The sequence below is a fragment of the Haplochromis burtoni genome, unplaced genomic scaffold (genome assembly GCF_018398535.1).
Source record: "Haplochromis burtoni strain Fernald_Lab_line unplaced genomic scaffold, NCSU_Asbu1 Contig_58, whole genome shotgun sequence".
In the NCBI taxonomy this organism is placed as follows: Eukaryota; Metazoa; Chordata; class Actinopteri; order Cichliformes; family Cichlidae; genus Haplochromis; species Haplochromis burtoni.
The window spans coordinates 220,040-247,937 of NW_024582419.1; the positions used below are offsets into that span (position 1 = coordinate 220,040).

The following is a 27,898-nucleotide window of genomic DNA, read 5'->3' on the forward strand; positions in this document are numbered from 1 at the left end:
AACACTGGTGCAATATTCAACTAAATCCTGAAGACCTACTGGCGATGTGCATTTAGAAAGGAATTTAACATGTATTAAGAATACGAAGTCAACTGTCAACAGCAGACAACTGGTTTTGTCCCGTGTCTGTACTTCTGCATATCCAATGACCTGTACGGCTGCTATTCATAGAAACATTGTAACATGTGGTTAAACCGCTCTCTTTTTTTCAGTGGGCTTCTGTTCTCCGAATATATCAGCGATTATGTGTCCTCACTTCTAACTGGACGGGCATAAATCTGTTGAAGTCGCACCTGGTAGTAATGAGGAGTAGATTCCTTGGACTGTGATTCTTCGTGTACAGTTGGCAAACTCCAAGTGTGCAAAAATGTTTAAAATGAGCGAGCTAAGTTGCAAATAGGTAGAAATGTTGTACTTAAATGTTCCTAAAGCGCAGTTTTGGGATGTTGTACGCTTTTATTTTATTTATTTATTTATTTTAACCTCCACATCTCCCTCCCCGGCCTGCGGTCTCTTTAAATCCAAATCCAGTTGGAGGGGAGCTGCGCGTCCTCAGAAAGTTGTGTGGCCGCTGTGATTGCCCGCACTCAGTCTGATAAACAGCTGCTTACCATTTAGGGCGCTTCACAAAGTTTTCTCCAAACTCCTCCAATCGGGATTTTTTTTTTTTTTGGTCCTTTTTTTTTTTCGCCGTTCTGAGCCTGTGGATGTTCAGATATAGAAAGTCTGCACCGCTGGAAGCAAGTCTGGGATTCTAGGTTTGCGTAATGCTCAGACGTCCTCTGCTCAACATCTGGATTAACTATTTGGAGCCAGAGCTAACGGCCCTACACGAAACTCTTGACTGTATAGCCTGCTATCTTGATGGAAAGAATCCATTTTAGCCTACTCTGGAATTTAACTTGATGACCCGAGTTGGTGCTCGTAGATTATGTATTCTTTAAAATGGGTGCGAACAATGGAAAACAGTATGGAAGCGAGGGTAAGTGCTTCAAAAATTACTTTTAAACACATTTATGTGAATGCCACTTTAAAACTCGCTCTTTTTTTATGCAAGTATATATGAAAAACTCCCTTTTTAGTGGGTAAAAGAGGGGCTGTGATATCATCGTCTGTGGCTTTTTTCTTTTGTGTCCTGGCCATCTAAAAATAGAAAATAATGCAGAGTTTCTTGGGTCTGTAGCTTCCTCGAGCTTGTCCCTAGACATCAGTTAGCTAGCTTAAAACTAGCACCATCTCCTCGGAGTTGTGCACTATATTTAATCTCCTTTGTGCGTTTTCTGTTTTTATGCACACTTTAATTTACTCCACATGTCTTCGAGATGTTTGGGGTGTGTGCAGTTAAAGCTGGTGGCTACTTTTGCCTTGTATTTTATATTGGTTTTAGAGATGTCACATTTATTCATAAAAGATAAGAGTGACATCTGGCGGCGGTCGTTTTTAATCCCTTTGAAAAGCGGCCTGTTGTGTTAGAAAAGTCAAGTTTGAACAAAATTCGTGTTTTTCTTTTCTTATTCTCAAGGAAATTAACTCATCTCTGCCTTATTGTGTGTTTGCCTTCAGTTAAAAGCATATAAGTGAAAGAAAGCCAGTTTAATAGGATCTCAACATTGCATAACGACTCTGACTTAGCAGGTTCTTGTAGCCTTATCGTTTGTTTTTGAAGATAAAATCTATTCAGGTTTAGTGGAGGTGGTTCTCATAGATGTGGGCACTTAAGTCCAGCTTATCTTGATAAGAGCCAGTATCAGAGATTGCAGTCCACGACCCACAGCCTGGTATTGTTTGATTTGGAGGCCATTTCATACATGCTAGTCAATTTCATGTTATTTTTTTGTGTAAAGTCAAAAGTGCACAAGACACAAACAGCTAAATACTGTGAATAATCTTTTCTTAAATGGATTCTCATTGAGACTGTACATCTCAAGTTCACTGATTTATTTTTGCTTCACTTCAGTTTTTATTTCAATTACAGTTAACTTTCCTGCAGATGCTGTAAAATGCTGTGTTTGGGCGGAGCCTCAGAAACTGGGGTTCACAGAGGACAAGCAGACATAATGCTAGTTTTTATTTATTTTATTTTATTTTTTTCTTGCACAAGTGTTTAGACTTGGCAAAATAAAATAGCCACATATTAATATCAATGACTGACGAGACAAGAAAAATGTTGCATTGCATAGATTAAAAAGCACTTAGAGTACATCACACTTAGTGGACAGACAAGTACAGAAAGCTGTTTCAGCTTACAGGAATGCAGCTCGAACCGTCTAAAAGATAACATTAGACCTTGTTTTTCATGACGTTACCACAATCAGAATCAGAATCTGTTCGCTCTCATAGGAAAAATGCAGAAAAATCTCCAACATGTGGCATTAATGATCCAGGAATTTATCCCGCCTTTTGTCTGTTATCATCAAAAATAAAAACTTTGTGTTACGACCTATCTCTGCCGTGCAGGTCTCATGTGAGGTCTGATCTTCAGCATTACTTGTTCAGAAAAAAATTGTGGTCGGACTTTACCAAACACATTATTTCTACCTCAGAGCAGAAATGTTTGTATAAATAACATTCCAAGGAGCTCTCTTCCTAAGTCAATAGCTGCAGAGAAAAGGTTGGAATTCATGATGTTAAAAATAACACGTGGCGCAACTCCACCTAGGAATTTAGTCTGTTAAGGTACATGAACAGATTCTATCACAAGCTCAAGGCCTGTACTCAAGAGCTGAAGTTGAGTTGTCCTTGAGCTGTGCAGCAGTCAGGGAATACCCAGACTGAAGAACACCATACTGTGCAGTTAGTATCTAGCACAAAATAAACCAAACAGCTAAAAAATTGTGCTTTTTGTTGATTAAGATTTAAAGTCTTCAACATAAGAAGTGATCTTAAAGTCTTTGACAGGCTCAAAATGAACAATCCTTACCTACGGTGCATACTTCCTTCTTAGTCCCATACTCTACTGATTTATCTATTTATATAATTTTCAAACTCAAGAACATCACTTCAGAAAATGTATCAGCCTTCACAGAACATACATATGCTAGTAATACAAACACTGATGTGTAAAATCAGTAGAATTCCCCTTTAGCAGTAGATTTATGGTTCTGCATTAAATCTACATCGTAGGGGAGTTATAACCGCAAACCCTTCTATAACCCTACGCTGTAACTTATGCCATAACCTGACGTGCAACTCCCTAGAAATGTAAATAGATGTTGCCTCAAGGCCCGTTCAGTAGTGCCGTTTCCTCCTATGCATTGCCAGCTTCTGCCGATCAACTGGAAGAGACAATCTCCACCGCTCAACGTTTTAGGGATGAGAGGATGCAGATGCAGAGGAACACCATGCATCCTGGCTGTGATGTCACCCACTTGCATAGGATATTTCTGTATAGATCCAATGCAGAATTAAAAATTAAGATTATACCTGATACCAGAATATACCAGAATAATAACTGATGTATTATTTGTTGTACAGCTAAAAATAACCCTTGCATCCTCAGTTTATAAATGGCTGCTTTTCCATCATGATATTAAAAAAACTTGTTGCACATTGTTCTGTAGGTTTTGCCAAAGTTATTGCAGAAAGTGTAAATTTCTGGCAGAAAAAAAGACACTGGGCTCCAGATTCTTTTCACCTGTTTTCAGTGCTATTTGTTGATTTATGTATCTGATATCCCAATATTTTCTTTTACAAAACATTATCGTATTTCGTAACATTTTTTAATGTAGTTTTTTTAGATACATGTTTACCATCTGCCTGATTTGGCTAAGATCAGATGGTTTATGCATTTGGGGAGTTACAAACGTGTGTTGTCAACTGAAGTTGCAGAGTGCCCTCTGGTGGACAAACTGTGCAATGTTAGCACACATAGAATGTTTGAAGGGTGTTTCTCCTGGCTCATCTTTACTTTTTAAATCTTCATTTATAAATGCTAGGCCCAATATATTAGCAAATACTTAATATTGACTCATAATATCAGCTGTTAGATCAATCAGTTTCCAGAGGAATTCTCCATAACAGTCTGTCAAACATGTATCTGAAGTCGTTAAATGCATTGGAGGGGCTGCACAAAATCTGATAGGCTGCCTCAAGTGATGCTGAAGTTGGGCTGAAAGCAGCGGGCAGACAAGCAGTGGATGTGGCAACCAGGGAATGTGGAGTATCAATAAAATTGGGTGATTTGTAGCAATGACAGAGCAAAGTGTGGTGTGTACATCTCTGAGTATAACAGGTGAAATGAACAAATGAATACAACTGACTGACATATGATGGTGATATCTACACAGCCAGAATCTGGAATGCCAATTAGCAACCAGCTGTCAGCTACAAAGTGGTGTGAGATTAGCAAATTACTAATAGTAGGAATAGAGTTCTGTTTTGGGTAATGTAGGCACAGAATTAAAAAAAACAACAACAATATTTCTGGTTTTGCTGTGTTTTTTCCTTCTGTCGACCTTGGATCCAACAATGTCAGGAGAGTAATGTAAAATTAAGGTAGTATTGCATTGTTATCGCTTGATAGTATCTAAGACCATTGTCTTAACCCAAACTTTAGAATCCTGCAGTCCATTAGTCCACATCTGTTTTCAAGTGTGATTCCACAATTAATTACCGTACACACTGGTTGTAACTATGCAGCAACTATCAACCAGCACAATATATAAGCATAAGACAGGAAGCAGGAGCTTTTCTGAAACTTGTTTTTCAATGAAAGACAGAAAACAGTTATTGCCTTGCAGAGACCGACCCACATGCCAACCAAACAGCCCCTGCAGCCACGAGTTCCTCGCTCGCTAAAGAATTGTGTAACCGGCTAAATATCAAAATATATTTGCTTGCGTTAACTCAGCCTTTTATGCTCTGCTGGGAAAAGTGGTCTGACATTAACATCTGCAAGCTCTTCATGAATATCTGACTCATTTCTGTTGCCTGGGGGGAGCTTTAACAGATGTGTCAGCTCAGTGATGTCACCGCAAAGTGTCATTCATGTTCATATCATATCTGCTCCATTGGTTTTGTATTATTTTATAAGTAGCTGTACGATCTTTCGTTGTTTCGTTGGGCTCATTATGCAGACAGGTTGCTTTTTTTTTTTCTTCCGTCCCAAGTTTTTGAGAGTTTCTTCATATTTCGGGAACTGTCTTGTCTGTTTAGGTTACTGCGCTTGATGTGGGCGTGACTGTTTGGGAACACCTCCTTAGCCTGTCGTGCTGGGCGAAAGGCACATAGTTACTCTCAGGAAAGCCACAAAGCTGCATTTATGATCTGACAGAGGAATGAAACGCCATAAACAACTTCTCCACAGGCAGCCTGTAGTCACCATGGCAGTGAAGCCTATCGTACTTTGGGAACAGAGGCAGTCATGCAAAAGGATATACTTTTTTTCACTTTAGCACTCATAGACGAGTCGACTGTGTAGAAATTCAAAGTCGAAATCCTAGAACGAAAACGTAGAAATCACTTTGGTGTGGTGTTTGTGAGACAGTGCTGACTCGCTGCAGATGATACCATTCATTAATCTCTTTCTGTGTTTTGTCACTCGTCCTGTGTGGAAGTAAGGGCTGAAGGGGGGATTTTAGAAGACTTTATTCTTTTTCCAAATGTCAAAAACGGATACTAACTCAGACGAACCAGCAGATACTTTGTGCATGTGCCAAGGCTAACCATTCCTCCAAAACCGAGGAACATAAAAGTCATAAAAGCAGAGAGTGATGAGATTTATATTTCCCTACACTTTGTGCCTCCTTACTGTATAATATACGTCATCAAAGTTTGAGTCCACCTTATCTTTAGCAAACATTCTTCAGGTATTAAACTGAAAATCAAAGTTTTGGGGGATTGCGGGCTATAAAATTGCCTCAAATGACTACAAATTTAATTAAAAAGGCAGTTTATTATCTTAACCTTGATATTTTATGTCCAAGCACTTTTGTTTTTCTTCCCTGCAGGTAAAGGGAGCTCAAGCATCTCCTCTGACATAAGTTCGAGCACAGATCACACACCAACTAAAGCTCCGAAGAATGTGGCTACCACTGAAGGTAAGGCATCTGGTGCTCATTAACCAAACTCCCCTCCCTACTTCTTCTTTCCCTCCTTTTCTTCTTCTTTTCCCCCTTCCAGCGCTCTTTTTCCTCCTCATCCACTTTCTGTGCTGCCTATTTTTGGAGAGAAACCTGTGTGTTCCTAGGATAACCTTAAATTGAAAACAAACTCACAGCTGCCATCAGAACCCAGAAACCAAAGGCATTTCTTGAGCTTTGTTTTAGAAGAAGGGGGGAAAAAACACTTCTGGCTTCTCATTGTGGAAGAATGCTTATCTAAACTGTGGTCGTATCAGGCTCAAAGCGTTGCCAGGGCGGGTGGGAGGTGCATGCACTTGGGAGAGGTGGGCGAGAGGGATTTTGTTGGAGACAGTGAAGGTATGGGGAGTAAGAATGGAGAAGAGAGAGCTTCACCTTCTGCTCAGATCCTGCCCTTACTCCTCTCCGACTCTCTGACTCCCTCTCACCTCCTCAGCCTCCTGCTTGCCCAGGCAAGCGTCCAACTCTGCAAGAGTCACCATAGGAACTCTTTCAGGAGTGGATGTGTTACTAATGTAAACTGTGTGCTTACCCTAATGGTTTGGAAATACTTTTCAGCTGGCAGATACATCTTGAAGCCTGCTGTCAGCAGCTGTCTCGAACATTGATCCATCTGGTACAGTCGGAACAATTTGTCAGTCAAAAGAACAGAATATAACACCAAAAACATATTTTAGAAAATGTTTTCATGCATCAGTATTATAGTGCATTCCAAAAACACAGGTCCAGTAACCTTTAAGCCTATTTGCTCTACAGATTTTGGGAATTTGAAAAATTTTGGAGCACATGCTCTCAACTATCAAAACTTCAGTTATTTATTAATTATTGACTGTTTATGATTAAATGTGTTCCTGACCACATAATGAGAAAGACTCGGAAATTTTGATGGAATTTAGAGATGCCAGGAGGAAGACAGGCAAGGCGCTCTTTTCTATTGGCCGATCTATATCATACACTTTTTCCACATTTTTTTTAAAGTGATGGATGACTGTATGCCAATTTTAAATGTATTTTCCCCTACTCTAAGACATCAGGTAAAAATACAGTAGTGCAAAAAACAAGGGACGAGAACACCGATGGTTTAAATGGGCTTTTTATTTTTTAATCGACGGGCCAGGGACCAGAATTATCTGATTTCCAGCCTTCTTGACCCAGACTGCTGACTGGCCGGTCAGCCACCCATGTGTCTGATTACAATTTGCTGGAAATGTCAGTACTGCTGTGCTGGTGCACAGACAAATAGTTGTGCACTCACAGCCACATGCTGTTAGCTCTTTGCTGTACCAGTACTACTGTGAAAACGCTTATCACAAGAAAAGCTAAAGCTACGCAAAGCTCAGAACAAGCCACAAGTCAGCAGCCTCAGTATGAGCAAAGCAGTTATGAAGATACTTATGGAGAAAAAAAAAGGGTCGATATCCTCTAAATTTCTTGCAGCTGCTTCTGTTAAGTAGCATCTCTAGTTATTATGGCTAATGTGTTGCAGTGACCCATCATTTTTAGTTTGTGGTCTCCACCCACATGTTTAGGGACTACAGTGCTGTGACAGTGCTCTCTTTCCACAGTTCATCAGTACTCTTTATCCAGGTCGGGTATCTTCACAGCATCTTTGTCGCTATCATCGCGATGATTTGTAGACATCAGACTTCCACTGGTCAGAATGCGTTCAAAGATGATGACTCAGACAGTGAGAATAAGATGTAAAACCCCAGTGAAGTAATCACAAAGTCACTTGACAATTCTGATCAAAAGCTGATCAAAAGCTTTATCAAAATCCCCCACAAATACATTGTGGTCTCCCTACTGTTGTGTAGGAGACTTGACCAGTGAGTCATCGGCTGTTTTGCACGCTCATACACTTTTACAGTACACTCGCCCTTTTTCTCTCATGCATTGTCATCGCCAATCTTAAATTTGCTCTGGCATGCTAAATGTAGTATTCTTGTGGCTTTGCACTGCCCACAAGAAAACAAATACTAACTACAGCGTGTTTTTATAACTGTCACTCAGCTGGAGATTTTAAGGTGCTTCTCAGAGAAAAAAAAAGGATCACAGGGGAAACCACACATCAGACAAACTCCTCAGGAGACATCAGATTTTGTGCAAAGTTTGTGCCAAGTAGTTTCACATCTTGCTTTAAAAATACACTGAGATGTACTTGTGAGAGTGCATTGTAGGAAGATAGATCACTCTTACTCATTCGGCTTCGCTGGAAATGCTGACGCATAAATGTCCGTCCACCGAGCAGCTTCTGGAAGTTAATCCAGAGTACTTTGTGGAAATCGATAATTGTCCTGGATGTGTCTTCTCTGAGCACAACCTGTGCAGATAGAAATATATATATATATATAGAGAGAGAGTATAGGCCATAGCCAGTGGCTTCCAGACCATAATTCCCCCCCCTGTGTTATGACTGAAATTGTTATTTTTTTCTCCATGCTAAGTGGGAGTAATTACATGGTCTGGAACCGCTATGGCCACAGTCAAATCCCCCCTCCTTAGAAAGACACACGCATGAATGTGCATGCACATATACACATTCGCGCACACACACACGGACCCACATCCACATGCTCATACACAGTGGCAGATTACACAGCCCTTCCCCACCTAGTCCTGTGGTCCACTAAACTAATCAGGAAGCAGTCTGGGCTGTTTCCCCACCACACACTGGGAGTATTCATATTAGGGCCTCCAGTGTCCCCATGCTGCAGTATGGTCACTGTTGCATTGATGTAGTTCCATTAGTTAGTTATTGTTTTGCTCTTTGTAAAACACCATAGTAACACAATGAAAGAGGAAAACATTGGTTATACAGGAACATTTATACAGAGGTGTATAAATTTATAAAAGAGTGCAACCAAAAGACACCGAATGCTATGAGCTGGAATATTATTGTGATACCTTATGAGAGCAGATTAAAAGACTATTAGAGGTCAGAGCATCTCTAATATTAACTTTGCAACATATTTCATAAATTTTATGTTTTGCCAGTAACTGCCCAAATAAATTAAACCTATTTGAATTTAAATATAGAGTTTTCCACTTTTATTTGCCCTTTAACTAAACAGGCTGCACCAGTCATGTGTTAATTCTTAAATATAGAGTAACAGAATAGATCTGTGGTGTAGTTGTTCCTGCCTCGCAGCAGTCCTGGTTGAAGCTCCTGGTCATCTGGTAGTATGCTCTCTCTGTGGCTGTTTGGATTTCCTCTGGGTGCTCTGGCTTCCTCCCACAGTCCAAAAGCAGGCTTGTTAGGCTAATTAGCAACTCTAAATTGGCTCTAGGTGTGAACGTGAGAGCGTGTGGCTGTCTGTCTCCCTGTGATGGGCTGGTGACCTCTCGTGCTGTTGTTACAAAGATTCCATTCACTGTAGAAAAATGCATATTTCTGTTGAGACAGACATGATTGTTCTACCAGGTGGGCTACAGAAGGATGTTTTTTTATTACCCGTTGCAAGAACTAATTCAGTTGAAAGAACAGTTTTGTGTCAGGCTGTGAAGAGGTGAGATTTACTGCCAAATGGGTGACACAGAAAGAAACCAGCAGAATTGGATTTAAAAGGCTATTAAAAAACTACATTTTTGAGATGGTGTCTGACCAAATAGAGGAAATGATAAAAAAGCCTGGGGATATTGGCTGTGCACTTAAATGATAGATTGCTCATGCTGACATGATATTATGATTTTATGTTTTTTACTTTGTTTTATTTGTGTGCGTGGTGGAGTTTTGTAAAGATGTTTTATGTCTCTGTGTAAGTTGTTTATAGTGAACTTTCACAGTGTAAGTTTTTTTCCCCCTGTGGAAAAGAACAGCTGCTGCATTGATGTGGCTAATAGGGATCCTAATAAATGAAACTAAACTAAACCCTATGACAGCTGTGATAGGCCACAGCCCTCTGGCTCCACCCATCTGCAGATGGATGAAAGGAGTATATATATGTCATTAAGTTGTGACTGAAAAATATTAGTCAGAAAATATAAAAATGTTCTAATCCAATCTAATGCTTGCTAACATTAGCTAACATAAGCTAGTTGTCCTATAAGATAAAGTAAAGCCTTTAGCTATGGTAAATTTATATTTATATTACTACTATTTACTTATATGCTACTATGCTATGCTACTACTATTTATTTATATTAATACACCTGTTAACCCCTGATCTAATTATTAATCTAATTACCTAATCTAATTATTAATTTTAAAAATCTGTCTGCATGACCTTTTGGCCTTAAATTGTAGGAAATTAATGTATAAAATTAAAGAAAAAGTTCTCTTAGCTTGCTCCTCAGATTATCCTGTAACCAACCCCCCCCCCCCCCCCAACATTCATTTCTATATTGGATAATGAAAAACAGGAGTTTTCCAGTTATCTAATTGTTTATTTGTTACTTAATTACTTTGGTGTAGTCTCAATGGTCATGTGGGAAGCCTTTATCAGGAAAAATTGAATTTGTATCAGTTTTTGTCCTTCACATTTTCCAAGGGTTTCCATGGGGACCAGATTGGAGTTGTTGCTGGGCTGATTATGGCTGCCCAGAACTTCCCTGCTTTGCACTATCTAGAGTACAAAGCAGATCCATGAATCTGGTTTTAACAATGATCTGTCCAAAAAAGAAAAGGAGTGAGGTTTTTAGAACAATACTTGTTGTTAGCTTACCATTAAAACAACCAAAGTTAACCTTACTAGAAACTTTGTATATGCACATGGAAAAGATGTATATATTAATTCACAACCAATGCTATGCAAGTTTGCATTCCTTTTTTAGATTTTTGAGGTGAATATTTTTCTCTTTAAACATTATTTTTCAAACGATACTGTCTGTTTTTACAGCCACTGTATGTCAGATCCAAACCAGAGACCCTGGAAATGAACGGCTGGAGACTGCACCAAGTCCCATAAGGGCTGTTTCATATTTCTCTAAACAAAAACTATTGCCATCGCAAGAATTTCAAATAGGTTGTAATCATCTCAAAAACTAATGAAAACCATATTACTGAATTATCGCCCAGCCATAATATCAGTATGCAAACGGAAAGTAGACTGGTGCCTGCCGTCTTTCAATGATCAGTCAAGTATTCCAACAAAACCAACATTAGGAAGTCACACTCATTCTTTTCTTGAAAACAAACTGAGCCGGGCAGTCATCTGGCAAGATTTTGCAATACGTCTCTGTTTTCAGTTATTATTTAGACAACTTTGTGGTGGCCTGACCCAGTTGAATCGCTTATTAGTTGCAGACTGAAAGGCACAGGCTTGGGACAGTAAATCCTTCCTGTGAGATGAAATTGAGTATCTCCCAGCAGGGGTTACACAGTGACCCAGTCTGGGCCTCAAGGGTTCGCTTTGGTACAGCTGGACGCCGGGTACCTTAGGAATGTGGCTCAGACATAGTAAGCGCTAAACAGACTGCACCCTGAGGTGTTCAGCCTACATGCTGTGACTCTTGAAGACCATTTTGATGTTGCTGTATCAGCTGGAGCCTTTGCCAAAGGTTTACCCAATGAAGTAGCACAGTTTCATTATGTAAAAACAGCCAATGTTTGGGGTCAGTTCCTTCACTCGTACATAATGGCACCAGGAAGGTGGCTCAGACACAGGAGAATGGTGGGAACAATGAACGTGCTGACTTCCTCTCTGTCTGCCAAGGACCAAAGAAACAGAGATAACAGTGCCGAGGAAAAACCTAATCTGTCCTTCTATAGCACTTCCAACACTGTAGTACAAGGCTGTACTGTAAACACTTTGTAATTTATATGCTCTTAACTAGAGGGTTATCAAAAGCAATTTTTTTAGATGATATTTCGCTATAAATATCTACTTTCTGCATGACGTAAGTAAAGTTTCTATATGAGTTAATGCAAGAGTAAGACTAACACTGACTGGTTGGGGCTCTGTGTAGTTTTATATAGCAATGGAGCAAGGTGACGGGTTAAAAATAAGACTAAAACTAGAACTGAAAAGCATAAAAACTAAAACTAAAACAAGAAAATCCTGTCTGGAAACAACCTGAAAATACAACGAATTGGAAAAAAACAAGTCAAAATGAAATAAAACATAAAAAAAACTGCTATTTAAGATGCACTACTAGATTTTTCTCACAAAGACACACTTAAACCGAAAGCTTTAGTGTACGTGGGAGGTTTGTATATGGACACTGATACTGTGGCAAGTATGCCAGATAGATGCATTGTGTCAGCACAATGACTCACTTCACATCTTTCTATCTTTAGGCTATTTGTGTAATGCACTAGTCATATGCTCCAATGTAGCATATAAAGCATTGCAAACTAATAATCCCCCTTTTTGTGGGTCGAATGCCGTGTCGGGGTCACATTTGCAGTCTAAACAGCTTCACTCCTGTCTCCAACAAGTTAATATTTTTGCTCTCCCAGGGGCAAAAGATCCCTCACACTTCATCTATAAACTAACTCTGCATACTGTTGGCCCATTTCCTTGTGTTTGCTCAGCCAGATATATAGTGTTTCCCTGTTGATTGTTGCCAGATCCTGCAGAGAGATGTCCGTAAGTGTCGCTGACTTAGGGGCATTTTTACAACAAAAATGAGATCCTTTTATTTTTTTTATAGCCTCCTCTCAAACATCACATCTGTTTTTTAACGGAAGATATTTAACTACTGTCTATTAAAGGAAATACTAATGCACGAAATTCACCACCTCAACAAGTATCTGCACCTTTTTTACTGTCCTAAATTAGGACACAAAACAGCTGCCTGCAGTTATCCAAGGGCATTTTTAACAAGCCTATAGCGATTGCAATAAGAAATATCATTGGTTTGCATTTAATCCTTGTTGGAAATAGTTTAGTAAAGATAGAACACAGTGAGGAACAGAATGCCAATGCTATTCTGCCCAGATTTTCTCCATCAGCTGTCTTCACTCCTCCCCCTTCCTTTCTACCACTCCACAAGCCAGGAAATCTGAGCGAAAAAGCACAGAACAAGGCTCCAAAAGAAAAACAAGTGAAAGCAGTTTACAGAAGAAGAAGAAGAAGAAGAAGGAGGAGGAGGAGGAGGGGGAAGTCAGTTCATAACTCTTCTGTGATTACGACTTGGTCTTCTCTTTCTCTGCTGAGAGGGAGGAAGTGCTGGCCCTTCTGTTTTGAATGTGCTTGCCATTTTCTTCAACAGGGGTCACGTTTATCAGGTCTACTACAGGAGCACATTTGACAGGAGTTGGGAAAGATGCCACCTGGAAGAAACACATGCTCGCTTCCTGTAAGATTTTGGCTCGCGAGCGATGTTTTCACTATGATCCACCTGGGTATTTGGGCTTTTATGTGGCAATATGACCGCGGTTGTGGAACAGCTGAACTGACACATTGGACTTCCCCTCCCCTCATTTCACTCTGTGGTTTGTTTCGTTACGTAAGCAGGGAAGCGTCAGTTGTGGCTGAAGCTCCAGCGTTACAAAAATGAGAGGAACATTGCTGTGGAGACTGTTCCACCCTCGGGGAGTCTTTCTTTTATTAATTGTGTTTTATGTAACTATGTAACATCGCAAATGCAAAAACAACTAAACATCTTCTTTATCTGAAGCATTTGGGTCTAGAAATAGACTTGTCACCATCATAGGAGGAAAAATATTAGCTCAGAACTTTGGCCTGAATGATGATCTGTACAGCCTTAGGCCTAAAACAAAGCAACTGATGAAAACGTTTTTATGAGAGATTGCTGAAAATATTGTACAAAATTATTGGAAGTTTGATACTACAAGGCCAGAAAATAGCTTTGCAAAGTCATTTTTCATTATTTGCACAAAAATTTGATTTACCAGAAACATGCTAGCTAGTCACAGTTAAACTCTTAGGAAAGTGTTTACTGAGGTCACAGGTAAATCTAAAGTAGCAGAATATGAATTGACCTCTGTAAAAACTTTCCAGTAGTTGTACATCGTTTGGGGTCATGAATAATTAGGCCTATCTTCTAAATCAGCGGTCCCCAACGAGTCATTTGGTACCGGGCTGCGAGGGTTGAGACTCGGGTGTGAAATGTATGGTTTTCAGGGTTTTTATCGGTTTTTAGCGTTATTTTGTTATCGTTTTTTTTTTTTTTCATTAACTCGGTTTTCCTGGATCTGGAAAAGCGCTATACAAATACAGGCCATTTACCATTTACCATATCTGGGCCATCAGGTGTGTATTACAAAGAAACACCATTCCTTCTGATTCAGGGAGTAATTGAAAGTAAAAAGCAAGGAAAACAAAGACTGTTAAAGCAGTAGTACTGGAGAGAGCCCTGCTGTTGACAGGTGTGTTAACTCAAGCTAATCATCTTCATGCTGTAGCTACAGATTTAGCATATGGACAAAAGAGAGATGTTAATCCTGTCATCCAGTACTGTTCCCAGAAGTATTTTGTGGTAAAATAAATTGTGTTTTTATTATTTTTTCTCATTAAATGCACTTGTAGCTTTTTCCATGAGTTGGGTATCCAGGACTTTGATGTGAAACAACCTCTTTCAGAAGTTCAACCAAGCCCTTTTCTGTCAGGGGTTTATAACCAAAGAGTCCAGGCACTTCCCTTGTTCTATTGCTTTAACCACATGACATCATTACATTTGCTCCTCATCACAACCAAATCAAACATTTGGCCAAGCATTCACTTTTCCATTTGTGTCAGATGTGCTCTGTGTAGCTACGTTACCCTCCTCGGTCGTTTGACATGACTTACAGTCACGTTGCACTCTAACCCCACTCACACACTCTGCCAAAATGGTGAAACTGTCCATAAAAGAGAAATCATGCACACGACTCCCCAAACTTGGTCACCCCAACCTTGACATCCCAATTTAACGACCTTTAAAAAGAAAAATTACATCATCTTGAATTTCAATTATTTGCCAAAAGCCAGATCAGCTTTGAATTGGGCCAAATCACTCGTGGACTGCAAACTTTCATCTGCATTCTGGAAAATTTGCGCACACACAAGAGCTAATTTTTGAAGAAGTGAGTTTGCGTTCAAATCTGGCTGTAGAATATCTGAGCGTCTGCTGTCCTCCTCTACTGAGGATTTATAAAGTGATGAGAGCAGGGTATGGAAATGTTTGAGGGGCTTTAATAGGTGGAAAAACTCCCTTGAGGAAATTAGTCGCATTGTGGGGAAAAACGTGTTATAGTTCTTGGCATATGTACTTGCCAAATCTGTTGCAGCAAAATCTTCAAAAAAAAAAATAAATAAAGAGAAAAATGCAAAGAAAGAATCTCAAGACTGAGTGAGTGTGAGAAAAGCTGCCGTCCAGAAGCAGAGGTGGGTTGGGGGTTGTGCCGAGTGAAGAAGTCTATTTCCTGTCCGAGTGTGCGCATTGTGAAGGAACCAGCAGCCCTATTGTTTTTCAGATTGCGCAGTGACGTAAGACCTTCCTGTAGTGAAGGCTTTGCTGATAGCCCAGCCGCCACACTGTACAGTAATATCAACTTCCATGTATTCAATAAAATCTGAGACAGACCCAGATGTTTTTCATCCGAGCAGTCCTCTCTCTCAGTTGGATGTTTCCTTTTTTAAAGAAAAGAACTAGAGCACATGCCCCTTTAGTGCTGATAAATCAATAGCATTTTTTTCAGTCAACTCTCTGCTGCCTGGTTGTTTTTTATTAGCTGATACTTCTTCTTGGCGTGTTACTCCTCTTGAATTAATTTTGGTTTGATTTCCTGACTTATGGGTAGAAAATGAGCTTCTTTTTATTCCCTCACACTTCTGGCAGGGAGGAGCCCAGTGAAAGCTTACAGAGCAGGAGCATGTCACACGGCTAATGTCACTGAGGTAATGCATTGCTCTGTTCTGCCAGATGCAGCAGTAATAATCCTGAGAGCCCCAGACAGGGTCTTAGCAGAGCTTCACGGCACTCCAAGATCCTGAGTAGAATCCCTATAGCTTTAGTTTATGACCAGACTGCGTCAAAGTCTGGATTGACCCTGCCCGTGCACTTGTCTTTGTCTCTGGTAAAGTCTGCAGGCTCTTTTGCCAATTTATCTTCCCTCTTTCCTTCCCCACTGCTCCTGCTTTCTTTTTGGAAGCCTTCAGCTGATTTCCTCAAATCTGTTTTTGTGTGCTACTTTAAAGAAAAATATTAATCAGGATTTTGTTATTAAGTCGACCTCACTCCAAATAGCCAGCTGCGCCTCTTCATCATCCAGGCACGGTGTCTTTTCAGTGATCATTCCGATTGATTTACATTAAACTTCTGGTATCAAAGCACAGTCCAGATGTGCTTTAGAAGTGAAGCTGAGCTGACGTTAATGAGATCCTGCTGCGGCACTGCCATGGATCAGCACAGATTTGGGTATTTGTGGCAAATGATTTCAGCCAAGTATGCCATGCTGTGGCTATATGTGCATTCAAAATGCATGAGTTTCTCTTTCATTTCATTACTGTGCAGTTGTTCTTTGCCCAGGGTAAAGACCAGATGTTCCACTGTTCTCTGATTTCTTAAACTAAATTGAATCTTCCACCATCTGCACTTGCAGTGACTTCAAGAGAACTTTAACAGCTGCATAGTATTTGTTCTGCTAATGATAGGCTTGCAATGATACAGAGATATAAAACACGACACCACTGGTTAACTCATAAAGCTGCAACTGGAAGTTACAGGAAAGTTTATTCTTGCAAGTTGCAAGTAAACCTTCTGAAGAGATCCAGGTTTTCTAGAGACCTTCTGCTGTTTCAGATGGACCTTATTAGAGGAAAGTTTTTCTTGTTGTCATAGCGAAGAATATTTTGACATGTGAGCTCAGTAGCTGTTATAATTTTCTCCATAACACTGTAGAAGGACTTCTCATCCATGTTGGCTTATGCATAAAGCTCATTCTTGACCTCTTTGAAAGGAAGCTTACAAAACAGTTCCATCTTATGGTCCACTAATGAGTGTGTTGAAAGCTCCAGGCTGGCTTCACCTAGCAAGGGAAATATAAGCTGTGATTGTTTTGTCAGAATACTGTTGTTAATGTTCTGACTGAGGGATTTCTGAAAAAAATTTAAATGTACAGCTCTGCTATCACTTTCGAGATAAATGAAGACAGAAAACTAAACAGCAGTGACGTTTGTAGGGTTACTGAAGTTGGGCTAGCTGGTATATAATGGTGTGCTACCTGGTGGCTAGCTACACAGCTATGGTTAGCACAATATGAACACATTAGCACAGTAAAGCTGAAGCCATTCGGTAAAAGTTATTCGAGGGTGTTTCTGATGGTTAGGGACAAATGCAATCGCATGACAGGATGCTGTAAATGGACCAAACTTCAGTCAGGAGAACAACTGCAATAAGGGTTGATATGTCATCACTTAAAGACCGGATAGGAAAGTGGCAGAGTGTCCTCTGGTGGACAGACTATGCACTATCAACACTCATGGTTGAAGGGTGTCTCTTTTTTACTTTTAAAGTTTTCTTTTTTCTTTACTTTCATTTCTTTTTAAGTTTTCATTTATCTGTCATTTTTAAATTGGTCTCGATATATCAGCAAACAGTTAATATATCAACCCCATCAGGCTCTAACTTTCAATGTTTTCATTCCACAAGTTTTTGTATAGCAAATTCCGCCTGATGGGCTTTCAAACTATGTGCTTGACTGACCATTCAAGTGCTTTCATGTTGTTTCTTTTATTTGTGTTTGTATTCGCAAACCCCTAACATTTGAAAGTATGAAGAATATGTGTTGCAAATGCATTGCATGAACTGCATGAATCCCTCAGAAGACAAGAAGTACAAGGGGATCTTGTGATACTTTGTAATTCAGATACCAGATGGATGTGAAAAATGTTTAGAGGAAAATGAAGGAAAATATCAGAAATGAGATCATTCGAGTCTTCAGTGATACCCAGATAAACAAGATCCTCACTCAGCTGAAAAACATAGACAACTGTAACACCTGGATTTCCTTAAAGTAATCCAGATGCTAGCTATCCAGAATCATGCACAGTTAAGCAACTGCGAAGCTGACTTCACTTAACTTTTCCCACCAGCTGTTTGAAACTGTGTCTCAGATTAAAGGGGTTGGGTGTAGCCTGGACTTGGAGTGCTCTTCTGATCAGTGACACATGTAATTACGCAATTTGGAAGTTGCTCCTTAGCCAGTGGCAGATGAGTTGCATGCTGAATCTATCGCATTAGCTAGGATTTGGACAATAAAGCGGTGCCTCATTCATCCATCAAAACTAATGATTCACAAAATGTGTCTATGTAATGCCTGCACACAGCTTCATGGAAAATCTGATTTTCTCCTGGATGCTGTGATGTTTTCATCGCAAGACTTGCACATATAATTTTTTTTCACATCACAAGATTTACTGCAGTATCAGGATATTTTTCATTCCCATTATTAAGTGAAACTTTACTTTTTTGGAAGATAGTTAAACATATTTTCACATTTATAGAGTTTTGTGCTGCATGGTGTGGGGTTGCAGCCAAATTATGCAAAAAAATAACAGTCATTAGGTATTGTGGGAATGTTGTACAGCACTACTATTGTTGAGACATATTTGGACAGCTGTGCGAAATTCAAAATAGATGAGGTGTTTGTAACGACGTCAGACCATTAAATCCTTTGCATTAAGCTAAAAAATGAATTGTTATTGGAGAAATCTATTGGCCGAGAAAAGGTACAAGTCCTCAAGAGAATAGTCCTGAATATTTTAATCATAGATGGACCACCCACAAGAATGTGATGCATTATAACCAAAATGAGGTGGACTATCCCACAAGAATTTAAAAAAAAAAAAAAAAGCCCAACATGTGAAAAGTTTTGATACATTCTCTTCATCTGGCCAGGATTTGGATTTGAATGAGAATTTTAAAGCACACAAGAGGCAGTTTAAAAAGCAGGATTCGAGGACATGTTCCCCAGAGGATGAATCTGTGGATGTCATCAGAAGTGAGATGGGAAGCAGACTGAGCAGAAGCTCTGGTATCTACATCTGAAATACGACTGTAAGGACGGTGTCACTGCCCACCTCTCCCAGCGCACAAATCCACATGGCAGACAGGATGCTGTCTATTTGTCATGTACTGCACATGTGGACACACTGTGCAGAAGCAGATGATTGACTTACCCTTTCATTTTAATCAACATAGTTCAGTTCACACGACTGGGAGTGTAAATATAGATTGTAGATTGCAGACAGTGTTAACATGGAAATCACCTTTTTGTCAATAGTGTGTTGAAGTACAACAATCCTACAGGTCACGACCTCACCACTTACCTGCAGACTTTGCAAGTTTATTTTTGACCAAAATATTGTCTCAGATCCTGCAGATAGCTGTGAGCCCGTCTGTGACGTATTGGGTGTTGTATGACTGTTGGTGTTATTTTGACCTTTTGATAATTCTGCTCAGTAATCTCCATAATGTGAATTACTAATAAATGAGGTCCTGATATTGATCTTACAGACATACTGGGCTTTCTTAAATAAACTCAGTTATTCAGAGTTTGTCTTGGACCAGTAGTTTTGAATTTTGAAATACGAGACTCCACCTCAGTAGTAGATGGACCCTTTAGAAAATAGTTAATGAATGTTTGGGTGTTAGAAGTATGAGTAACCACACACTGCTAATTCACGAGCTCCTACAAAAGGCTCCTAGAAAAGTTCTTGTAGAAGAAAAGGGGACATTTGTGCTCTTCTTCTTGGGCCCAATGTTTGTAAAGAGAATTCATTCAAATGGAGCTTTTGTAAGACAACCAGTCACCACATATCTTAGGAAATTAGCTCCATGGTGTTGTCTAAATACTGGCAACCTCTTCAGGGTGTAACCTCTCACCCACTAAGTGCTGAGATAGGATCCAGGATGGATGGATGGATGAATGTTGAGACAGCTGGAATTTGCTTCCTGAAGAAATAGTGCCGAATTCTATGCACTTGCGTCCTCTGCTTTGTCATTAATTACAAATTTTTGGGCATTCAGGAGGTTCACAAGTTTGAATGTTTATAGCCTAGAAACTTTACAAACCATTAATCAGCTGCATCAAAGCAGATAAACTAAAGGTAAAATGTCTGAACTTCTGAAAAAATGTTTAAAAAAAACATTTTGTTAGAATAAAAATGGCATATTAGCAAGATAAGAAATTCTCTCTGTATCCCACTGCTGGGAAATTTCTACATCGAAAAAAAGCATTCAATTTTTTACCGTTCTTTAGACTCGCTTAAGACTAAAGTGCTTCATTTTCATGAGGTAAGCTCATCGAAGAGTCTCCCAAAAAGCTCTGATGTTGATGGAAGCATAAATCAGAGCTGGCTTGACACCTGAACAAATCGTAAACAACTGGCTACTCAGTAGCTTTTGCTTACTCTACCCTAAACAGGAAAAAGCATGGATTTTTTTTTTTTTTTTTAGTCTGCCGAACCACACACTGATACAAATCCTTTTCCTAATAAAGACACACATAAAAAAAGGAAAAAGCATGGATAAAGGCAGGAACATTTGAACAGCCCAGAAAGCTTTAAGTGGATTTCTGCTGTTAAAAGGCAAAAAATCTCATCTTGTTATAGTAACAACCTTTGTCCAAAACTGAGACATCATCTTTTCAACAAATAATTGGGAAGCAATCTTTGTGACGCGATTCATTCTAGCTTGCCTTTTTCACCACATACTGTTACTTTTTAGGTCAATCAGATTAGTACTAATGGTTGGACAGCTGTGGGTGACATCATACTAGTGACTTCTTGGAATGTTTTTAGTGATGACTATCAGTCCACCTAAAATCCTCAAGATTGTAAAGAATAGATTGGAGGTTTGCAGACTTCATCAGAGGAGAGCGCTCAGTGTCCCAGTGCGACAGATCGACCCCGGGAATCAGATTCAGCGCCCTGGCTGACAAAGGATTCTGTCGTCTCACGCTAGAGTGATGGGATCCAGCCTCGTCTTCTCACGGCTGCATCTTCAGACACGGCAGCAATCAGTGCACATCTGTCAGGGCCTCAGTGTTTACACAGGGTTAACCATGTATTGTCAGACCAGGCACCAAACTCCTCATCTGCTTTGCTTTGAAGCCGCAGAGTTAATCTGATGAAGAGGAACTGTGTGTGCTGCCCGAACGCCTGGCAGATAAATGTGACACACTTTTTTCCAAAAACATCCCAAAACCTGATAATAGGATCCATGGAAACGCCTCTTCACTGATGATAAAAGCTTGTAGTACTGTAACTGTGGATTCCAAGTTTCTCGACCAGTTTTTCCAACTTTTTATCTGTTTATTCTTATTCTGTTTATTCTGATAATAGCTAGCAAATGTAGTATGCAGTACATCACTTCCCTCTAATCAAGCAAGGTTTCATATACAGTACTAATGATATTCCTTTTCTATACATATGAAGGTATAATGGCTGCCATTAGTGCTACTGGAACTGTATCAAGTGTTATTTGGCTTTGGGAGACTCTACAAAAGCATGAAGATGTCATTACTGTTAGTTAGAGAGTTTGGGGAACAAAACAGAAGGCCATGTGTTAGGAAAAAAATGAAGAAACGTCTGGATTGCACCAAATATCACTGTGAAAAACTGAAAACGCTACGCCCAGATGAACAGAATCAGCCTTTATATATTATATCTTGAATGCACTCTTCAAACCAGGACTAGTAGATTCGGAGACCTTAAAACCTCAATCGATGTCATAATCTGGTTACAGTAGAATTATTAGGTCTCAACAAGAGATTGTGAGGCAGCGTTGGGATCGTTACTCAAGAAAAGTGAAGTACACATTACTCGTTATTGTAATGCAGTACATCACGTAATTACTCACCAGAGAAAGTAATTTGTTACACTGTTACTTTCTCATTAGTGCATAATATGATACTTCAAACGCCCCCTTACATATTTACCAGTTAACAACATAAACCTTTAGTCTGCCGAACCACACACTGATACAAATCCTTTTCCTAATAAAGACACACATATTATTGTTCTCGTACTTTTCACATATGACCACAAAGCCGACAACAAGACAAAGATAAAAAACGGCTAAGAGACAGACCCCACTATCACTCCTCAGTGCATCCGATGCATCAGATAAAAATAATGTCCATATCACCACGCCTCAGAAGCTGTATCGCTGTATGACTCTACAATTTTCCTCCTCTCGCCCACTAAAATCAGATAATTGTAGCGCAAGTGCACACACAAGAAGAAAACACGCAGATAACAGACGGGTTTTAGCACAAGTAACGACATAATTGTAACTGCAATGTAACATGACTGTGTTACTGAAAAATATCACGACGCGTTACACAAACGAGAAAACAGAAGATATCAGGTGTCTCCCACAAATTTCAGATAAGAAGACTGGAAATCGTTGGAAACATGTCATTATCACAGACAGAAATACCTGGAAACACTGAAAACAAATCATGCTTTTTTTCTATTTTCTCAAATTTTATTTTGCATTTTATATTTATTTACTTTTTTACATTTTTTTTAACATCTTTTTGATGCCTAAGCGCCTTCTCTAACATTCACACAAACACTCGGGGTTCAGCATTTGGCCCAAAAATACTTGGACATGCAGACTGGAGTAGCCAGGGATCAAACCACTGACCTCTTGATTGGTAAATGACCCGCTCTACCTCATAACATAACAGCCACACCAACAAAGCAGGAACAACCAGTTAATGAGTCATTCATTAGTAATGTTCTAACTCAATAACTCCTTACCCGTCTAGAAGATAATGACTTCCAGAAATTGTGAGTCATTAGGTTGCGATTATTTCATAATTATCTGTAAATCAACAGGACTCCCGACTTTCTGCATGAGTCATTCCTGATTAATTGCAAAAGTTGAACGTCACAAAACAGTAACTTCTCATTTCTTTAACATTAGCTACTCTTTTTGTGTTACTTACTTACAGTTACTTTGTAGTTACACATTACATACCAGTGCCTTCAGTTTGTGTCTCCTAAGTGTAATTAATTACTTTTATTAACTTTACTTGAACAATTATCTACTGTAGTGTCCTGGATTGAGATTATAAAGGGAGTAGACTGATTAATTTAACTTCAGCTCTTGTTGTTGACTCTTTCAATTAACTATACAATTATTTGTGTTCCTTATTGTAAGGCGGTATCGCAAAGGGGAAATCCCTTTTTGGTTGGTTCACCTAACAGCTCAAATATTAGCTTAAACAGCCAAAAGATTCATTTAAAAGTAAAACTAAAAAAAACCAAAAAAAACAGAAGAATTATTCTGTCTCATTTTGTTTTGTTTTATTGTTTTTATTCAGCTTTAGATTCCAGCACAAGAACACTGAGCACCCCGAGCCCGGGACTGATTCTGCCTTCCAAGTCCTCCTCCCTCTCCTCACCTGCTCTCTCCAGCAACGGCCACGAGACCAACTCCTCGTCCTCGTCTTCTGCCCCGGCTGAGACTGTCGCTGTGATCCACCCTCAGCCCGGGCCTCACACTCGCTCCAGACAGTCGAAAACCCACCACTATGCCCCCATCGATCTCCTCCCTGACCACACCCTCCTGCAGATCTTCTCCCACCTTTCGACCAACCAGCTGTGCCGCTGCGCACGCGTTTGCCGCCGCTGGTACAACCTGGCTTGGGACCCCAGGCTGTGGAGCACTATCCAGCTAACAGGAGAGCTGCTTCATGCCGACCGTGCCATCAGGGTCCTCACCCACCGGCTGTGCCAAGACACCCCGAACATTTGTCTGACCCTGGAGACGGTGGTGGTCAATGGCTGCAAGAGGCTCACTGACCGGGGGCTGCACGTGGTGGCCCAGTGCTGCCCCGAGCTACGCCGCCTGGAGGTTGCCGGCTGTTATAACATCTCTAATGAGGCCGTGTTTGAAGTGGTCTCCCGCTGTCCCAACCTGGAACACCTAAACCTCTCAGGTAAAAAGAAACAGACAAGTCATATTGAGTAAAAAGCAAATAAACCCATCTGACTTTAATTAGAATCTTTGGGCAAGCTCTAAGTCTTAAGGAGTGGCCACTATTTGACATCATGCACATGTGTGGATTTGCCTCAAAGAACTTCTCCTTTCAGTCCTTTTTCAGTGATTTCTTGTAAAGCTGGTAGAATCATTAGAGGAGCAGGAGAAGCTCTGCCAACCTTAAGTCCCCATGTGGGAGAAGAAAGGCTTTCTTTAGCTGAAAGCAGAGCTTACCTCAACATGGGTAAGAGGAGCGGTCTGCTGCTTTCATTAAGGAAGTGACACAAATAACATTGACTGGGGCAGAGCAAGGTCTGCACTATTAGCAGCAGGAAGGAAGCTCTTTGTAGTAAAAGGAAAAATAAGCCCTTTTCAAAGTGTTAAAGACACCAGGCTTTGAATGAATTTGCCTTTTTGGTCTCTAAAAACCGACCGCACTTGTGTTTTCTTTGTCTGCGCTCACATTTTCATTCTTCTGCTTGATTGGCTGTAATCTAACACAGCAGGTTTTACTCTGGCGCCATCAAGTGGCGACTCAGTTAACATCAGCTTTTAAGAGTCAGTGTTGGGCTACTGTACCGCCTCCCTCTGTCATTGTAGGCTGTACAAAAATAGCCTTGAAAGTGCAGCAGATGGTAATAGGAGGCCTGATAAGAGAATTTAATTGGTTTATAATCTCTTTCTTGCTGTCCCACAATAAGAGATAAGAACTTTTAAAATCAGTTTTACATAGACAGAGAGAAAATGCTTCTTTTCTTACTCTTGGATTGCATTATAACATAAAATCCATGTGCATACATACATGTGAGCTCTGCATTAACACCTGTTCTTTCAACATCAACAGGGAGACTCTCTTTAATGGAAAAAATCATCTCTGCTTCCTTTCCCTCCAGGCTGCTCCAAGGTGACATGCATCAGCCTAACCCAAGAGGCCTCACTCCAGCTGTCTCCATTGCACGGCCAGCAGATCTCCATCCACTACCTGGACATGACCGATTGCTTTTCCCTCGAGGACGAGGGCTTGCGAACTATCGCCTCCCACTGCCCTCGCCTGACTCATCTGTATTTGCGGCGATGCACCAGACTAACAGACGAAGCCTTGCGCCATTTGGCTCTCCACTGCCCTTCAGTGAGGGAGCTGAGCCTCAGTGACTGCCGCTTGGTGGGGGATTTCGGCCTCCGGGAAGTCGCCCGCCTAGAGGGTTGCCTGCGCTACTTAAGCGTGGCCCACTGTACCCGCATTACAGATGTAGGCATGCGCTATGTGGCTCGCTACTGCCCGAGACTGCGCTACTTGAATGCGAGGGGCTGCGAGGGGCTCACGGATCACGGCCTGAGTCACTTGGCCAGGAGCTGCCCCAGACTCAAGTCTCTGGATGTCGGTAAATGCCCGCTGGTGTCGGACAGCGGGCTGGAGCAGCTAGCCATGTACTGCCAAGGCCTGAGGCGAGTCAGTCTCAGAGCCTGCGAAAGTGTAACAGGCAGAGGACTCAAAGCTCTGGCGGCCAACTGCTGCGAGCTGCAGCTGCTCAACGTGCAGGACTGCGAGGTGTCACCGGAGGCTCTGCGGTTCGTCAGACGCCACTGTCGGCGCTGCGTCATCGAGCACACAAACCCCGCTTTCTACTGAGACGGGGAGTTCTTGGACTGGTCTTCTGACAAGTGGATGTTCTAATATTCCTGCTATGGTGTTGGCAGAGTTCAGCGGCTGATGTGTCAGAGCTAGTTGAAAACCGGCGTGCAATACTGGCCAGAATTTGTCTTTTTAAATTCGCTTGATGGCTGTTAATGCTATCCTTTGAAAATACTTCCACAGAATGTATTTAACATATTTATCTATACAAAAAGGCAGAAAAGTACAGTATTACTCCCCCCCCCAACATCACAGTTTGCAATGTAATAACATGCTACAACACTGAGCACTGGGTACAGCTGTGTTACCGTTTAAAAGTATTGTAATATCTATTTTATTTTAAGTCATTGTCACCTTTAGGCCCTGAAACATAATCATTGTAATAATTTCTACAGCTATTCTTGAACAACAAGTATCTCTTGATCCTAAACCACTGAGAATGTAGCAGCAGCTAAGCAGATCTGGTGATTTAGACTATAGTCAGTTTCACTTTCTTTGTGTTGTGTGCATACGCACTTTATGCATTTGCGCTGACAATCACTTCAACTGAGCTCAAACTCTTATATTTAGCATTTTGCCACATGCATTTGTGTTAGTTAAATGTCACGAGTAAAGCAAACCGTGTTTCCAAAAAGGCCGGGATACAATAAAATGTAAATAAAATGCAAATCATAGAAAGTATGTTTAATTGTGCAAGGATGACATTCAGTTTAATCACAGAGCCATGCTGTAATATGTGCAGGATGTGGTTTGGGCCTCTCTTGAATATCATTACTGATGCCTTCACAGAAAGCTTAAGTTGGACATCCCACATGGATTCCAGCTCCTTTTAAACTTTGCTGGATGGTTCCCCAGTTCTTTAGCCCAGAGAAAGTATCCAGAAATCTGGCATGTTGGCTGTTATGTAATCTCAATAATGAAATCCTCCAGTTCTTTGCATTTTTTATGTTCCTTACTGCTGTTTTTAAACAGTTCAAGTAGATCTCTATCTAGTCTTTTTTACGAGTGGTTAAAAACTCTCTTTACTTCTGAAAGACGCTCCAAGATGCTCTTTTGCTAATGAACCTAATTAGCTGTGTGCATGCGGTCAAAAATAAATAAATAAGAGGAGTGGAGAGGTTCTGGATCTTGAGGCAGACAGGTAAGGTAACATCCAGAGCACACGGAACATGTGGAAACATGAGGGACGGTAACCATCTATGCAGGAGGAGCAAGATCTAAGATCTAAGCAAGAGGAGTCCAGAAACCATGAACTGCAAGGAGCATTAACGTTTAAACACAGACAGGAGGAACCATGTTGTCTTTGTACCAGTCTAACTGCAATGTGGAGTTTAAATGCTTAGCAAATCAATGCACAATGTTTTTGTTTACATTTTGCAAAAGTAGTACTGACTTTTTTTTTGGAAAGCACGTTTGCTCCTGAGAGGGGCTTTTACTGAAAAATAGGAATGGGATCAGTGTTGAAAATAAACAAGAACACATTGCTGCTATAACTGTGCCAATAAATTTCATGTAAAAATCCACTCCCTCCCGGCCTGCGCATGTTTATGAGTCATTAAGGTGACTGAGAATATCTGAGAATGCCATATATGGGCGTGTAACGTGCTATTCCCCTTTAAGACTTAAAAGAAACAGCATGCGTGCTGTCTTAATTCAACTGAATAAACCAAACCTGTCTATAACCTGTACACATTTGTTAGGTATACCCAGTCAACGTCTTGTTCACACTAATATCTAAAATCGAATCTGTTGTTGCCGACTGTGGCCATCACTTTATGATCACAGTGCAACCACAGTGCAACTGAGAAAAGCTGGTTTTCTTTTGCTTTTAAGAGAGCTCTGAAGCTGCTGTTGTTTGTGTGTGAGGACATTGCAGCGCAGTGAGAGTGAAAAGCAGCAGATGGAGGAGAATTTGCACATCCTGTCCGTCTGTCCACTTGTGGGGGGCCTTGTGTTCTAAACACTTGAGGGGGAAAGATCTCACAAAAATTCCTGTAATGGAATGTGAACATGTTCTCTGGCTCTTGCAGGAGAGCTTATTTGCCTTAAATCAGTTACAACAATGAGTTGTATAAAACTAGATCCACACGGGTTAATTGGCTTTATCTTTGGGTTCAATGCAGTGTAGTTTCTAATGAGTCAGTTACACCATGTTGTTGAGTGTGGCTGGTTGTTACTGTTTGAGTTTATGAGAATCCAAAGCAGTGATATTTCAGGGATCAAAAGCCTTTTGCAAGCAATTTTTACGTGTAATTCAGGTATGTACCTGATTTACAGCAAATAAGCTGCCAGACAAGAGCCAGAG

The 27,898-nt window shown here is 40.5% G+C and overlaps 1 protein-coding gene across 1 annotated transcript; it reads left to right on the plus strand.

Moving 5' to 3' along the window:
• Positions 1 to 575: 575 nt before the first annotated feature.
• Positions 576 to 27,116, plus strand: si:dkey-192l18.9 (F-box/LRR-repeat protein 7). Its single transcript, XM_005922597.3, has 4 exons — positions 576 to 982; positions 5,949 to 6,038; positions 23,302 to 23,919; positions 24,854 to 27,116. The coding sequence occupies exons 1-4, from the start codon at positions 946 to 948 to the stop codon at positions 25,588 to 25,590; spliced, it is 1,482 nt and encodes a 493-aa protein (XP_005922659.1). The 5' UTR covers positions 576 to 945; the 3' UTR covers positions 25,591 to 27,116.
• Positions 27,117 to 27,898: the final 782 nt, after the last annotated feature.